General features: G+C 35.1%; 1 protein-coding gene across 2 annotated transcripts in view; it reads left to right on the top strand.

The window, feature by feature from the left end:
- Positions 1 to 4,867: 4,867 nt before the first annotated feature.
- Positions 4,868 to 14,955, top strand: part of LOC145671060 (uncharacterized) — a 40,818-nt gene continuing 30,730 nt past the window's right edge. For both annotated transcript variants that reach the window (XM_081739751.1, XM_081739752.1), the window contains exons 1-3: positions 4,868 to 5,006; positions 9,104 to 9,203; positions 13,006 to 13,223. In XM_081739751.1, coding sequence (XP_081595877.1) covers positions 13,058 to 13,223 — 166 coding nt within the window. In that variant the 5' untranslated portion in view covers positions 4,868 to 5,006; positions 9,104 to 9,203; positions 13,006 to 13,057. The remainder of the gene's footprint in view (positions 5,007 to 9,103; positions 9,204 to 13,005; positions 13,224 to 14,955) is intronic.

Genomic DNA, 14,955 nt, shown 5'->3' on the forward strand with positions numbered 1-14,955 from the left:
AAAAGATTTAATAACCCTATTCTTTTTACGCGGTTTTCAATATTAAAACGCCGTTTTCTCAAAAATGCAGTTTTGTGGCATTCCTTCTTTCTCCCCTTACCCTTCATTTGTTTATTCATTTGCTTTTTGCTTCTACTTTTTCTACTTTTTCCTTCATTTTTAAACAAAAAATACACATAAATACACCAAGTCAGTATCGGGGTGATCTCGCCCTCCCCCCCCCCCCCGCAAAAGAGGAAATTTCTTATTTTATATATAAATAAAACTCATCCCAGAGTTTGGAGTTGTTAAAAATAGCTCTAAATAGCAGTATTACAACCCACCGCCCCCCAGAAGTCCGTCCTGGATCCGCCCCTGCATCCAGCCAACAATGGGTCGAAGTTACTTTGAGCACACACGGACACGCTATTTCTATTACATTGGCTTATTTCTGAAGAAGAAAGAAAAAATAAGCATTTATATTGATCAATCAGTCAGCGCGAGAATTTACTTGCCCGAGTTTCAAATTTTATCAAAAATCCCTTTTCCCTTTTTGCTAAATTTACCTGCGAATTTCTCAAGATTAGGGGAATTTCCCTCAAACTATGAACACTGACTATTACACATAGAACCTTGAAATTTTGTGAAAACGTTTCTTTTGCACTCTAGGCTGTAGATAAAGCGGGGATTTTGCGAAATAGTTAAAATAAGGGGAGATTTTTTACTGTTCGCCACAACTCCGAAACTATTGGGCGTGGAATCTTGGATTTTTGCATAATTGTTCTCCTTGTACTTAAGCTGCAAATAAAGATGAGGTTGTGGGTTGTGGGAATTGCGTATCCTAAGGGAAGTGGAAGGGGGCGTGAATGATTTTTTGTCGTTCTTCAGATATCGGAAACAGGCTAATTTTGTATAATTTGAAATTTTTCCAATTGTATATATAATTTATATAATTCCAACAGTATCAAGAGAAAGGGAAATAAATAGTTGGAATTGAGCTGTGAATAAACATTGGGATTTGAGGAAAGGATGATGGCGTTTTTTTTTGGGGGGGGGTGAGGTTGGGCACTCCTGACTACAGGAAAGAAAAGTATGACATGTCTCCCTGTTCCCTAAATTTTTGCGTTCGAAGTATACTGAATTATAACCCAAAATATATAGTGTACACTGTAAACTTTATAATGATCTTTCTAAAGCTAACTGCTAACTATATGAACCTGTAATATATATCGTATTCTCCTAATATAAAAGGCAAATATTTCTATCTTGCATCACATGAATTTCTAATAGTTTACAGACACGCTAATAGTTGTCGCTATCTACGCTATCGCGTGCCCTTAATGATTTGAATCAACAGAATATTGTGGATGACTGCGCAAATATAATATTGGTGAGCAAAGTCGAAATAATTGCCATAATAATAATAATAATAATCTTTATTTTAGTGCCGCGAACAGCTTTTGGCAAAAATACAGCACGTGGTATCAGAGTATTACATTGCGATGGAATAATAATACTACTGTACTAAGAATAATAATAGGTAAGAAAACAATAAAAAGAAGGATACTAATATAAAACACAATGTAGATAAAAGTCAGTTGAGTAGAAATAATTCCTTGTTGTTAAATAATTCCTAGAAATAATAATAATAATAATAATAATAATAATAATAATAATAATAATAATAATAATAATAATAATAATAATAATAATAATAATAATAATAATAATAGTAGTAGTAGTAGTAGTAGTAGTAGTAAATTTGTTAACTCAGATTGAGCACGACCGCAAAATGACCCGTCGGAATATCATTCCTGAACAACCACCTGAAGTCATCTCTGTTTTAAATTACTTTTGTCGTTTACCAATATCATCCGATAAAACTTATTCCCAGTAATAATCTACCCTTCGTATATTCTTTCAGGACAGAAGGGTTATGATATATTATCAGATCAGTGGCGTATTTAGGGGGGCTTCCGGGCTTAAGCCCTCCCGAAACTTACTATAGGAAAGTATAAGAATATCTTGCAGAATTTTCACATTTTCAGGCAAAGCCCCCCGAAAGTTAGCAAAGCCCACCCCGAAAGAAAATCGTAAATACGCCACTGTATCAGATTATTAATGAAATATTTAATTTTGAAATATGAACAAAATTACCTAGTCGTCTTTGAGAAAATCATTCGAAAAACTCACCTCAAGAAAAAAATACTCCTCATATATATTTTTTTCTCAGCGGAAATGAGTTATGCATGCCACATTGTTAGGTTATTAATGACATTTTTATTTATGAAGAAGAAGCAAATTCACCAACGTCGTTTCCGATAAAATTGTCAGAAGAAACTCACCCCCAACTTTTCGTACATTTTTTCAGGAAAAAGCAGTTGTTAAATTGTCAGGATGTTAACGAAATATTTATCAAATATGAACAATATCGCTAGACTTGTTTTGGAGAAAATCGCAACTTATAGTTCTTACCCTTCTGTAAACAACCTTATCATACAACGCTGAAAAGACTCAACATAGGACCATAGGCGGAGTTATGGGGGCATTGTCCCTCAATTTTTTGACAAAAAATAAAAATGCCACATATAAGATCCTTCAATTCTCATTTGTATTTGCCGTGCCCTCCCAGCGGACAAAAGGTCTGCCCCCAGGAGACAGTTCCTAACTCCGCCCATGCATAGGACCCAGTTTAAAATTGGGCCCCGATTTGTTCAACGGTATGGCATCTAAGCGTATGTACTTACATCAGAATAGACTGACGAAAGACGGACAGATATCTAAAAATCACTTTCTCAGTATATACGGTACCGCATAGTCCAGCGTTTCCCAACCGGTGTGCGGCAAATGGACCGCTGGTGTGCCGCGAGGAAATCGAAACAAAGTTATTAATTCTATAGCAACCAAATTGCAAGACATAGGAAAAAATGTGTATATTTTTGTATTTCACATTCCTATGAATTTCTACCATGGAAAAAATTACTGTAATTATAATATATTATTCTACGTCTATTACAGTATAGCAGACAGTATTTCGGCTCGTACACATTTCCATGGTTAGCTGCTATGTTACGCTTCAATTGAGAGTCATAGACACCGAGAACTGGAAGCACTTGTACGGTACGCGTAAAGTGAACGTTCGTAGAACACTCATTCGCACGTGAATAACAGAACAACACTTTGTTCAACAGCTGTGTTTTGACTTCAACGCATCGCAAGCTGTGTGATTGCAATAATATGCACCAGTTTTGGTTAAAACAGAAAAGTTAAAAGTACAAAACATTTATTTGTTCGTTCGTTATTTAGTGATCTTCGTTCTTAGTGAAAGGTTGGATACAGTTTTCGAAAAAGAAAGCGTATTTTTAAAAATCTGGGTCCTATATTTCATTGCAATTGTTTTCTATTTTAAAATTAGAATAAAAAATAAGCACAATGAATTAGCATAGGGGAAAACCAGTGATCGAGTTTTCATCTCTGTGAGAAGGAGATCAGTAATCACAGAAAAAAAAATACCATGGTATTTTATATTCGCAAATAATATCATCTATGAGTGTGCCGCGACAATTCAAGTTACACCCGTAGTGTGCCGCAAGTTGAAAAAGGTTGGGAAACGCTGGCATAGGCCATAAAACGTAAATCCGTTGAAATCTCGAATTCGATTTTTTCTTTTTTTTTTATCACGATAACCATACTTTCTTTTTTCCATTTAGTTGCTCGACGAAGTTCAAGGTTTAAGGTATTTTTCTTCCTTCTCTTCGGAAGTTTGCTTCTTAAAAAAAAAAATAGTGAGAAAAATGAACATGTACTGCTCTTTTTTCATTTAACATTTTTCATTTTCTTTTTCCACCAAAATTCAAGAAGTTCTTTGTTTTTTTTCCATTTCTTTCTCACTTAGTTCCTTCCATTTACATTGAAGCCTCCAAGCTAATTTACAAAATGCCCTCTCTTTTCCATGTCATCGTTCCATTTCCATGTTTCCCTTATTTTTAGGGTTTCTTCATATTTTAAAAATAAGTGTTCTAGTGTTTCATGTTCTTTAAAACATTGTTGACATTTTTCGTTCACTTCTTTAATTCTTTTTTCGGATATAGTATACGTAAAGCCGCGTCAGTTCCCGAAGAAGCTGGACGCTCATACTTTCAGGGATTATTCATTGAGTATCTACGAATTTACCAAGGGGGTAACAAAGCGACTTTGATTTACTTATCGACTGATACGAAAATAAAACAGAACGTACCTGTACTTCATATCTGCATGTGTAGTGCCCTTGTACTTTATCTATGACTATGTTTGTGTAAGGGGGGGGGGATTTAAAGCATATCGCATGTCTTGTGCACATGGATACTTCTTACTATTGCACTACGTAGAAAATTTATGGTATTTCATTCAGAAGTCGTAATAGAACACAGAAGAAACGCAGATCACGACGTTCTCATGTATACTATTACTTTTTTCAATCTCACCCATGTTTCAAGGCTCCCTGACCTGGCTTTGAAAAGTAAACTGCTCCGTAAATCATTGTCTACGTAATTTATTTTCTCATTTCGCTTTTTATATGTGTATATTCCTTTCAAACTGCTCTTCTTGACTACTTCTTCATACCATTTTTCCTTTGCCTTTTCTTTAATTGTTTTTTCAGTGATTTTTTCCCAATTTTTATAATTCTCTTCTCTGTGCCAGCGGGTAGTTTGATCATATTTTCTTTCTAATTTCCTAACTCTCCTAAACCATTTTGTGTTCTCCCCTTTTCTCATATGTTTAGTGGCTTCATGCACAACTTTTACTAATCTTGTTTCTTCCATAAATTTTAATCTTCCAAGATATTTTATTTTATTCATAACTTCTCTTTTTTAAAAATCATTCCATCCCATCTCTCCTGTTAACAAATATATCAATGTTCAAGGTTCGTGCTCGTAAATTTCTGTCGGCATAATCTGACAACACTGAGGAGGTAATCACCTGTTCAAAACAATGTTTTCGAAGTGAGCGGAGCGCGCCTTTATTTGACGCATGTTTTAAAGCATAAAGTAAGTATTTGTATAGTTCTTTTTTATTATTAATATTTAGTTGTTTATTGTATTTGACGTAAAAATACACTAGAACTTAAATATTCCTCGCAATTTTGTTTTGCACGCTTGAAAGTTCAACTGAAGTGTATGTATGTAACCTTGATTGTTTTACATATATAATTATTTGGAACATGTCAATATATCATGATGTCTGATATTAAGTAGTCAATTTGAGAGTTCAGATTGTATAATTTTTGATTGAATATGATATTAGTCAATTGTACTAATTGGGTACTGGCCAAGTTTAGGCACACAACATTTTGCAAAATTTACAGAAATTCAATACTGTGCATGCAAAGACATGTTTATATGGAACAAAGGCTAATATTTAGCAGAAGGGGACCCGCAATTGTTTCTAAAAAATGTTACAATTTCGGTAATTTCTGTTCATATTAAGTTAGGTTAGTTAATGTTAGATTATATTAGTGTAGGGGTCCAGCGTAATCCCCCCCCCAAATGATAGAATTTCCCTTATTTCTGCTTATATTAGGTTAGTTCAGGTTAAATTTGGTTACGCTATGGTCCCCTTTCCCACTGAGCGGTAATAAAGACAGAAGACAACGTGCCCTGCTGGGCTCTAACCCGCCTTCACTCGCTAACGCTCGCTCGCCAATACTGTGTAAGTTAAATGTATAAACTTTAGTACAGAAAGAAACCCACCCAACTACTAACCTACATGGGGTACCAGTAATCTAGAATCTTCCCCATTTCTCCTGTAAAATTTGTTTTTTACGTGCTTCTGGACCCCTTGTGCTAAACATAACCCGGAACAAATTTCTGTAGGCGCCAGAAATAAATACTAATACGAAATAAATATTAGTGTACTACTGTATGTTTACAAGTGTAAGGTTACTAGTGTAAAATAATTACTAATGCTATAAAATACTTAAAAAAAGTAATAAAGTAGAGTTTCGAGAGATTGCCCAGAGGAATAATCCTTCTCGTCAATGTAAACAGTAAAGCTTATAGAATATAGCAGTTATTTCCTCGATTCACCACAGATATATATATATATATATATATATATATATATATATATATATATATATATATATATATATATATATATATATATATAAATTTTAACATTAGTGGTTCTTCTCGAAGTGTTCGGCTTGCTTTATGCTATAGGCAAAGATCGTGATTAATTAAAAAGTTTCGTGCAGGTTTACTTTTGGCGTACCACTCGAAATAATTGTTGAAGATTATAATTCTTTCATTAATTCCTTCTTATTGTTTCCTAAATGATTTGCGCTGGGCGACATGAAAATATCTCACTTGGCATAAACAAAATTTAAAGGAACCATCAGAAGTAATTGTTGAAAAATGCAATTGTTTTACGATTTGCGTACATATATGGCGTCCGGGTGTGTCGCATAAAAACTAGTATAACAAACACAAACCAACCTGTGCTAAGTGGCTACTAACAAGCACGTATACTATCTAACCGAGTTAGGGCAGAGAGAAGTTGGAGGGCTTGAGTGGTAGCGACGGGGTGTCTGAAGGGACAGTGGGTATACGCGTACGCGAAGGTAGTGAAAATGAACAAGTTTTAGCAATGATACAAGTTTCAGTGGCACTTGTCATGGTTTCATAGTAGTAGCGCTCCACTTGTAAACATAAACTGCAGCTTCTATACATTGTGCAGAAATACTTCGCTCTTGGGAAATAGTATCTAATGTAATCATCTTTCATATGCACTCATTCATTTTATCTATGTAAATCACTTGTAATGATTTTATACTAGTAACTACACTTCTGAACATAATATGCAAGTGTATTACCGTACTTTGTATTTAATTATATCGCCTGTTCTTTATTAATATGTCTTTTCATGCAAAGTACTGAATTTTACCTGTAAATCTTTCAAAATGTAGTGCGCCAAAAGTGAATCAGCACCAAAAGTTTTAATATTTAACCTTTTCTGTGTTTATTTTCTCACCAACTAACTTGCGGTTACACAAGTATTAGATATTATTTTCCGCTGGTGGAATTTTCTTCATTGTACAAAAGCTGTATACTATGTTTACAAGTGTAGCGTTATTAGTGTGAAACCATTAGAAGTGCTATAGTAATTCGTACCACTGCGGTAAACCTCGTATTATACACCTGTACCCATTATCGCTGGCGCATCTGCTCTGACTTGGTTAGATGACAGTTGTGCTTTTTAGTAGCATCTAGCACTGGTTGCTATCTGTCTTTCGCACAATAATCTTTATAGCATGTGTCCGTACGCTATATTTATACGCATTTCGTGAAAGAATTGTAATTTTTCAATAATTATTTCTTGTAGGTCCGTTGAACTTTTATGTATGCAAAGTAGAGTAATGCCATGTCGCCAAGTGCAGATCTTTTGAAGATCAGTAAGAAGGAAATTAGTGAAAGAATTATAATTTTTCAGCAGTTATTTCGAATGATGTTCCTAAACTTAAATAGCACGATTAATTGTTAGGAAACATTGGGTGAAAGCATGCATAATACATATGCCTGAAAAAAGTTATTGCCCTGCAGTACCTCTTAATTTTTAAGAATTGTAGCTTAGTTACTTATTATTTTCTCAAGCTAATTTGTCAAATATGTATTTTTATATTGAACTAGCCTGTATAGATCTCATTAAATAAAAAAAGTTTTTATTTATTATCCTTTAAAAGAACTCAGATGTACACGTTTCAGGGTTTTATTTGGTTAACGTGGGAAATTAGAATGAAACTAAAATTACGCGTGGTGTAGATTATGAATAGAAGGATATTTTTTGGAAATTTGAAGATAAAAAATCTATTCCACAAGTGTAAGTAACAAAGGAAGAGAAATGGGCTAAACTTTTCCTGAAGGCGACTCCGGGAATAGCGATGAAGATGTTTTCAACGTTGTGTTGCTAATTATTATTGTTATTTTGTTATTTTAATTTTGTTTACCCACAGTTACTCCTATTTCTAAATTCTCTGATTTGTCCGCATTCTGTAAGCTCAACTGTATTGTCAATTCACTTTCAAAATTTCACATGCAAAGATGTATTTGAGCATTGATATCCAAAGAAAGAATTGTTAAAGAAGTCAGTTCTCCTGAAAAATTTTATAGGCGAAGTCAGCATTATGCTTCATACGTACCGTATTCTTGTTAAATTATTTTTCTTATATTTCAGTTTTTCATAATGTTTTAAAAGCAAATCTGAAAATAGAATATCATTGTTATGTCGAAAATTGTATATATATATGAGGAGTTAACCAGATAAAAGTGTATCCGCATTTTGACTTCCAGAATATGGTAACGCTAGATGAATACTTGCAACTTGATTACTAACACATACTATTGGATGCATATTAAATGTTTAAGTACGTAAAATAAAAATAATACTAATAATAAACTTTTACCTCAAACATACATTAAAAGTTGTTTTCAAATATGGTTTCGGGGCAGAACTCACCTCTGTTGCATGTCGGCGATTTTCCTTCTCAAAATTGGAACAGTGAATCTCTTAGATTAAATTTTCAAGACTAACCACAATGATTTATTATTATTATTATTATTATTACTATTATTAATGAGACTTGTTTACCAGCGAGATTTCCCTAGTCACACTGACGACGGGGACAAGTTATGTCCCGAAACTTCATGTGAAAACAACCCTTAATGGATTTGAGATGAAAGTCGTTTATCTTCTTGAATACTTGCTACTAGTATCCTCACTACATGCTTGATGAATGAGACATTTAACCGTTATTGGAAGAATAAGTAGTAATACTTCAATGCAAAGTTACATTTTTGAGGTCGCTCCATGTGCAGTCATTATTGAAGTTCCTCATACATATGTGTGTAAAGAGCCTTTAGCAAGGGCAGTTTGTAATGATTCTTGAAAACCCTTAAGTGTTTAATATTTTTTAAACAACCTTCTACTGAGAGAACATTATCGAAGAAATAAACGTACTTATATGTAAATAGTATAAAGAGTGGACTATGTTTCACGGTTTTGATTATATGTCAAGGAAGTGATTTTGAATTCATGAAATTATCTTTTATGTATATAGATCGCTTAATAAAGGCTTTTGTTTTTGCAGATCAATACCATTGAGAGCTGGCCGGCGTAAAGTGCATGTGAATCATAGGAAGTTATGCTGTGAATATTCCTAATACACTTTGATGTATTATTTTTATCCGGTGAGTGTTTTTCTGTTATTAAATATTGTAGTTTTGGGTATTCCCCAATATTTGTTTTCTTCTTTATTTCTGTAGAGCTTTTCTATTCCATGTGTGTCCTCTACTGACATTGCTGTCGATGTGTGTTCTCCCGTACCTGCCTCGAAAGAGGGAGAAACAAACTGCTGGCCGAGATCCTTCAATAGTTGTATGCGTGCTGGCTTGTCACATTGAATTATTTCACGGGTTTAACTGTGCCTTGTCTTGTTAGCCGTTGTGAGTGGCCTACGATCTACGCTCGGCAAGACCAAACGACTGAATGATAAATTGGCAACACAGGTCATTCACTTTTTTCCCCCCAAAGCAGAGGGAAGGTTTTCTTCGTAAGAGGGCGGTAATGGTAGTGCCGAAGTGGGGTTGTGGGGTGTTTCACATATTTTCCGAGAGCACACTTGAAATAGAAAGGCTCTAGCTAGTAATTCAGCGTCTTTCTCTCTGCCACTTGTTTCGGGCGTTTAGAGGGGATGAGTTTGAAATTTAAGGCGTTACAGGAGATAAATATATAGAGAGTAATGTTCTTATTTAATTAGTTTTGATTACGTTTTTTTTTTCTTTGTTCAAAGTTCCCTGGTTCCTATTTACTGAAGTACCATATCCGTTGTACGTTATTAATTTCAAAGAACTGTGATTTTCATCCAAAACTTTATTGTCTGTCCATGTGTTCGTCCTGAAGAGACAAACTCTCCAGAACTACTTGTTGGATCACCATCAACCAGTGTGTTGAGGGTCAAAGGTTAGAAATCGAGTTTGTTGATGGAGGTGATTTATCCACTGGAAGTGGTTGAAATCATTAACGTTGATAAGTACAGGGTGGCCCAAAAGTAGGTATACAGTCTCGTACTGATCTACTCATTGTTTTTTATATAATTTCTTATTGTTATCCATCTAGTAGACTTAGTTTCTTTATTATTTGTTCTTAATGTCTTTTTACTTATAAGATCGGAACAGCCGAAGCAAATAAACCTCTAAGATAGAATATTATACTTGATCAATGCAGGGGGGTATGCCTACTTTTGGGCCACCCTGTATGGAGCAGTGGTCGCCAAGCTTATGAAACTCGTGAGCTATCGTTCTGTTTTTAAATCCTACTCTGAGCTACCAACCAGAAGAACTACCAACTTTATTTAAAAAAATAATCTTACATTTGTTTATTGCCTATAAATTTACATTTTTAAAATTTAAATATGAAAGCAAATGTCTAATATACATACGAAAAACATAACGTGCGCAACCCCAGACGTATACAGTCAACTGTGACATGAGGCTGACAATGGCAGTAGCACGGAAGAAACAAGCAGTTGTTGTCGTCAACGCCCCCTGTCGTTAGCGTCAGCTCAATGGAGGAATGAAAGTTAGCCAAACCGGAGCGTTAACTCGATCTACCGAAAATGTGTCTGCGAGCTACTAGTAGCTCGCGATCGACGGTTTGGCGATCACTGCGTATAGAGCAAAAATGGTAATATATAACGAGAAACTGTTTCCTGCTTTGGTTGGATTGAATTTGAGTTTTGCGTCCCGTCCAACAACCAGACTATATAAGATGTGGGCGTACAACTTAACGTGGGATCCGGACCACATGAGCTTCCGCCGGGAATCGAACCTGGATCTCTCACTCCAAAGGCACGTACGCTATCCGCATATCTACGAGGGAGCTCAAGCTGTTTCGTTCAGCCGATTAAGCGTCCGAAGAATACATTTTATTTCCATCCTTAATTGTCTACTAAGGCCTGAAATAATATAAATTCACTACTACTTCCGGTTCCAGTGTTGACCATCGAATATTAAAAGCAAATAAGAGAGCCAGAAGCGTTTTCAAAACAGTTTAGCGTTCTAACAATACGTACCGTCTTCTCTCTTTATCCTCTACTCAAACCAGAGGTGGCAGAAACCAACCACTTCCGGTTTTAATATGGCTCGTTATATGGTGAAAACAGAATAAATAGCAAAAAACTGTTTTCTGCAATCAATTAACCGTCCTAAGAATGTACTCTGTCTCTACTGTAATCTCTCGACTAAAACCAGAAGTGACAGATTATTCGGTTTCAATATTAATTGATAAAATATTACTCCATAACTGAACTCCTTGACGTGGTATGCTTGTGACACTGTTACTTGTTATGAGAGCTGCAAGATCATGTGAAGTGAATTGTCTATAATAACCAAAGTGACCATATTGTGCAATTTTGTTTAACAGCGGTGAGATAATTTCAAGAACTCACAACCATATTAGTCCCCTTACATATACAGGACATTATATCATCATCTAAAAGAACTACAAGGGAAGTACGTGAATTACTCGACCAGATGTATAGATGGCGGTTGTTGTTTGAAAAAAACATTAGTCTGGTCGAAAGTAAGATTAAGTTTGAAGAAGTTGTTTAGTATTTGTTTGGTGGTCACTAATAATGAACGCTGTCAGTGAATTTGTAAACATGGAAAAGATGGGTCATTGTTATGTGTTAGAATATACTTCATTTGAAAGGTCTCGTCCAACCAATATCAAAGCCGAATTAGATTGTATTCTGAGGGAGTTTACTTTTTCGCTTACAGCAGTAAAATATTGGATGGCAGGGTCGTACGAGCTGCAAACACGAACATCGCAGTGGTCAACTAAAGGAAATAACCACGCGAAATATGGCGAAGAAAATCCACAAAATGGTATTGGATGACCGTCGACTGAAAGTGCGCGAAATAGCAGACATGGTAAGCATTTCAAAAAGTCTGTACATCGCATATTGATTGAAAATTTGGACATGAGAAACTTGTGCGCGAGGTGCGTGCCTCGTTTGCCCACAATGGAACAAAACAAAAGCAGTGTTGTGAGGATGTTTCAATCGACTGTTTGGCGATGTTTCACAGCAATAAAACAGAATTTATGCATCGATTCATTACCATGGGTGAAACGGATCCATCACTTCACACCTGGGACGAAGGATGTCAAAACTATGACTGAAAGGAGAGAATCGGCTCCAAAGAAGGCGAAAACAGTTCAATCTCTGGCAAGGTTATGGCGTCAGTTTTTTTGGAACGCGAATCATTGATTGTCTTCAAAAGGGAAAAACAATCATCAATGAATATTATACAAACTTATTGCAGCGTTTAAGTGATGAGATCAAGAAAAGACGGCCACATTTGGTGAAAAGTGTGTTGTTTCATGAAGAGAATGCACCAGTTCACACATCCGTTATCGCGAAGGCCAAAATCAATAAGTTAAATTTCGAATTGCTTCCTCATGTACCCTATTTGCTAGATTCAGCCCCCTTGGATTATTTTCTCTTTCTAAACTTGAAAAAAAATGGTTCGGTTGTATAAGAGTTGTCAACAATGAAGAGGTGGAGTTTGTGGTTAATGGCTATTTTGAGGAGCTCGACGGTTCTCACTATAAACAGGATATTGAAGCTATTGAACATCGCTGGGGAAAATGTACCGAGCTAAAAGGAGACTATGTTGAGAAATAGAGATATTTTTTCCCCAAATTTTTGTTTTCTTTGTTAGGGTACTTGTGGGACTGACCTTGTATGAAAAATCACTGGCTAGAAAGAGCTTACCGAAGAACAAGACGATGATCGAGAAATGACCTTCGAAATAATGTTGATATCTTTTCTTAAATTTCCCGAACAAAATTTTATGTTCTGTATAAACGTTTTACATATATACAAATGTCTTTACTAGATACCATTCATATCCCAATTTAAATAATCACTTGAGTATTCTTTTTTTTTTTAATTAGTTCTTTTGTAATTGTTAATATTTTTTCTTTCAGTGGTTGTGCAGGCGGGATACACTGTGTACAATAATTTTTGTAGTAGCGTAATATGGCGTCTTCGAAAATGCATGGTGAACGATTGGTAGACGAACAGTCTGCACGAAAGATTTGGGATTCTCTGCTAGATGTAAATGAATTACGCTTTTCTGAAGAAGAGGATATTCGCAGTATCGAATTCCTTATGTTGACCCAGACAGTGTATGGTCAATTTAAAAGTAAGTATTGTATTACGTTTTGGGTTTTGTAAGTGAATATGGGTTATATTTTGAATATTATATCGTTACTGGCGTTTGATTTACTGAAAATTGAGAAGGTTCCGTGTAATTACTATGCTCTTCATAAATCCTGTGACAAAGATCATTGAACGTACTTGTTAATCTAATGTTTCCTCCATTATAAAGAATTATTTCCTTTCCATTGTTACTGAGAAGCACATAAACGACTGACCTGCTCTTGACTTGAAGTATATTACCCTTTATCTTGGTCTTGGAGGAAAATAGCTGGTTTTGTTTGTGTCCAGACATGAGACAAACAGAGTCTGTAGTTTGTAGTGAGGTCCGGACATGACTAGTCGCCTTGAGTCCAAGATGAGTCATCCACTTCGAAAGCGAGAACCGTAGCCATTTATTTACGACCGAGAAATATAGTTTTCCTGGCAAATGCAGTGGAAGCTGTTAAAGGTCGATTTTCTTTCTCTATGTGTATGTTTCCAGGACATAGTGAAAAGGAAACAACGTGCATTTCGGGTTATTAACTAATGGTCAATTAGCTAACTTTAGTTAATATCATTCGTCTAATGTGAATAAGAGAGAAAATTTAGAAGAAAATAAATCAAAGTTTTCAATGAGAATTGGATCGAGAATTATCAAAATTCGAAAGCATCCACCTCTTCAGTCATACGGGAAAAGAACACCTTTATTACTTCATATCATTCGTTAAGTAGATATATTTTCTTGTATCAACATTCTTTATAACCACTTGAAGAAGCTAGTTCTTTGATAATGTAATATGACAAATCCAATGCAAACCATGGAAAACGAATCATTTTCGGAAACACAGCCAGGGGCAGAGAGGAAGGGATACAAAAGGGATATACAGCTCAGTGTATGTTGCCTAGCTGGAAGGCAAATACGTAAAGTCACCTATCTTGCAGTATCTTCTGAAGCTCTTACCCTTGGATTTTGCAATGTATTTTGAGATGGAAAATATCTATTCCTTTGAGTGTACAAGGAAATATATTAAAAAAAAAAAAAAAAAAAGATAGATTACATATTGCTACAAAAATGAAGTAAGTAGAATTTTTAAAGTAAAACCTAACATTTTGATTAAATTATGGCTAGGGTTCGGTTCCGTATTTTACGAAATTGTCTCTTATTGCAAGTTTATATTCTTCATCTCGATGAAACTTTTCAGAACACAGAACTCTTCCATAATTTGGGGATCTTAATTTCATTCTTAAATTTGAAACATGTAATTGTCAAGAAATCGATAATGCTTGTTCATAAAAATGTCATATCAATTGGCAATACTATTATGTTGAAAGTATGGTGCCCCTAGCGGACGCGGTAATAACTAAGCACGTGCGGCTTGATATGACACTGCACTGCTATGAAACTAAATTAGTTTTATTTTATATGCCTTTACAATGCCGAAGACCAAGTATATTGTAAAGGTAGATCGGGAAAGTACAGTCGGCTGAGAAGTACACAATATGGTCCATAAGTACCCATACTAGTCATTGTAAGAAAAGTAAGAAGGTTGATATCACTTTTTAAATTTGTTTATTCAAAATAGGCTCAGTTTGAAGCAATACATTGCTGAGCATGTATTTCAATTTTTTTTTTCATGGCCTTGAAAAACTCTTCTGCGGGGAATCCTGTTAAGCTAGTCTGTCACAGTTTTTTTTTTTTTTTTTGAATCTGCATAATGGTATCAAATTTTTCACCC

The sequence above is a fragment of the Thermobia domestica genome, chromosome 15, assembly GCF_964235325.1.
Source record: "Thermobia domestica chromosome 15, izTheDome1.hap1.1, whole genome shotgun sequence".
In the NCBI taxonomy this organism is placed as follows: Eukaryota; Metazoa; Arthropoda; class Insecta; order Zygentoma; family Lepismatidae; genus Thermobia; species Thermobia domestica.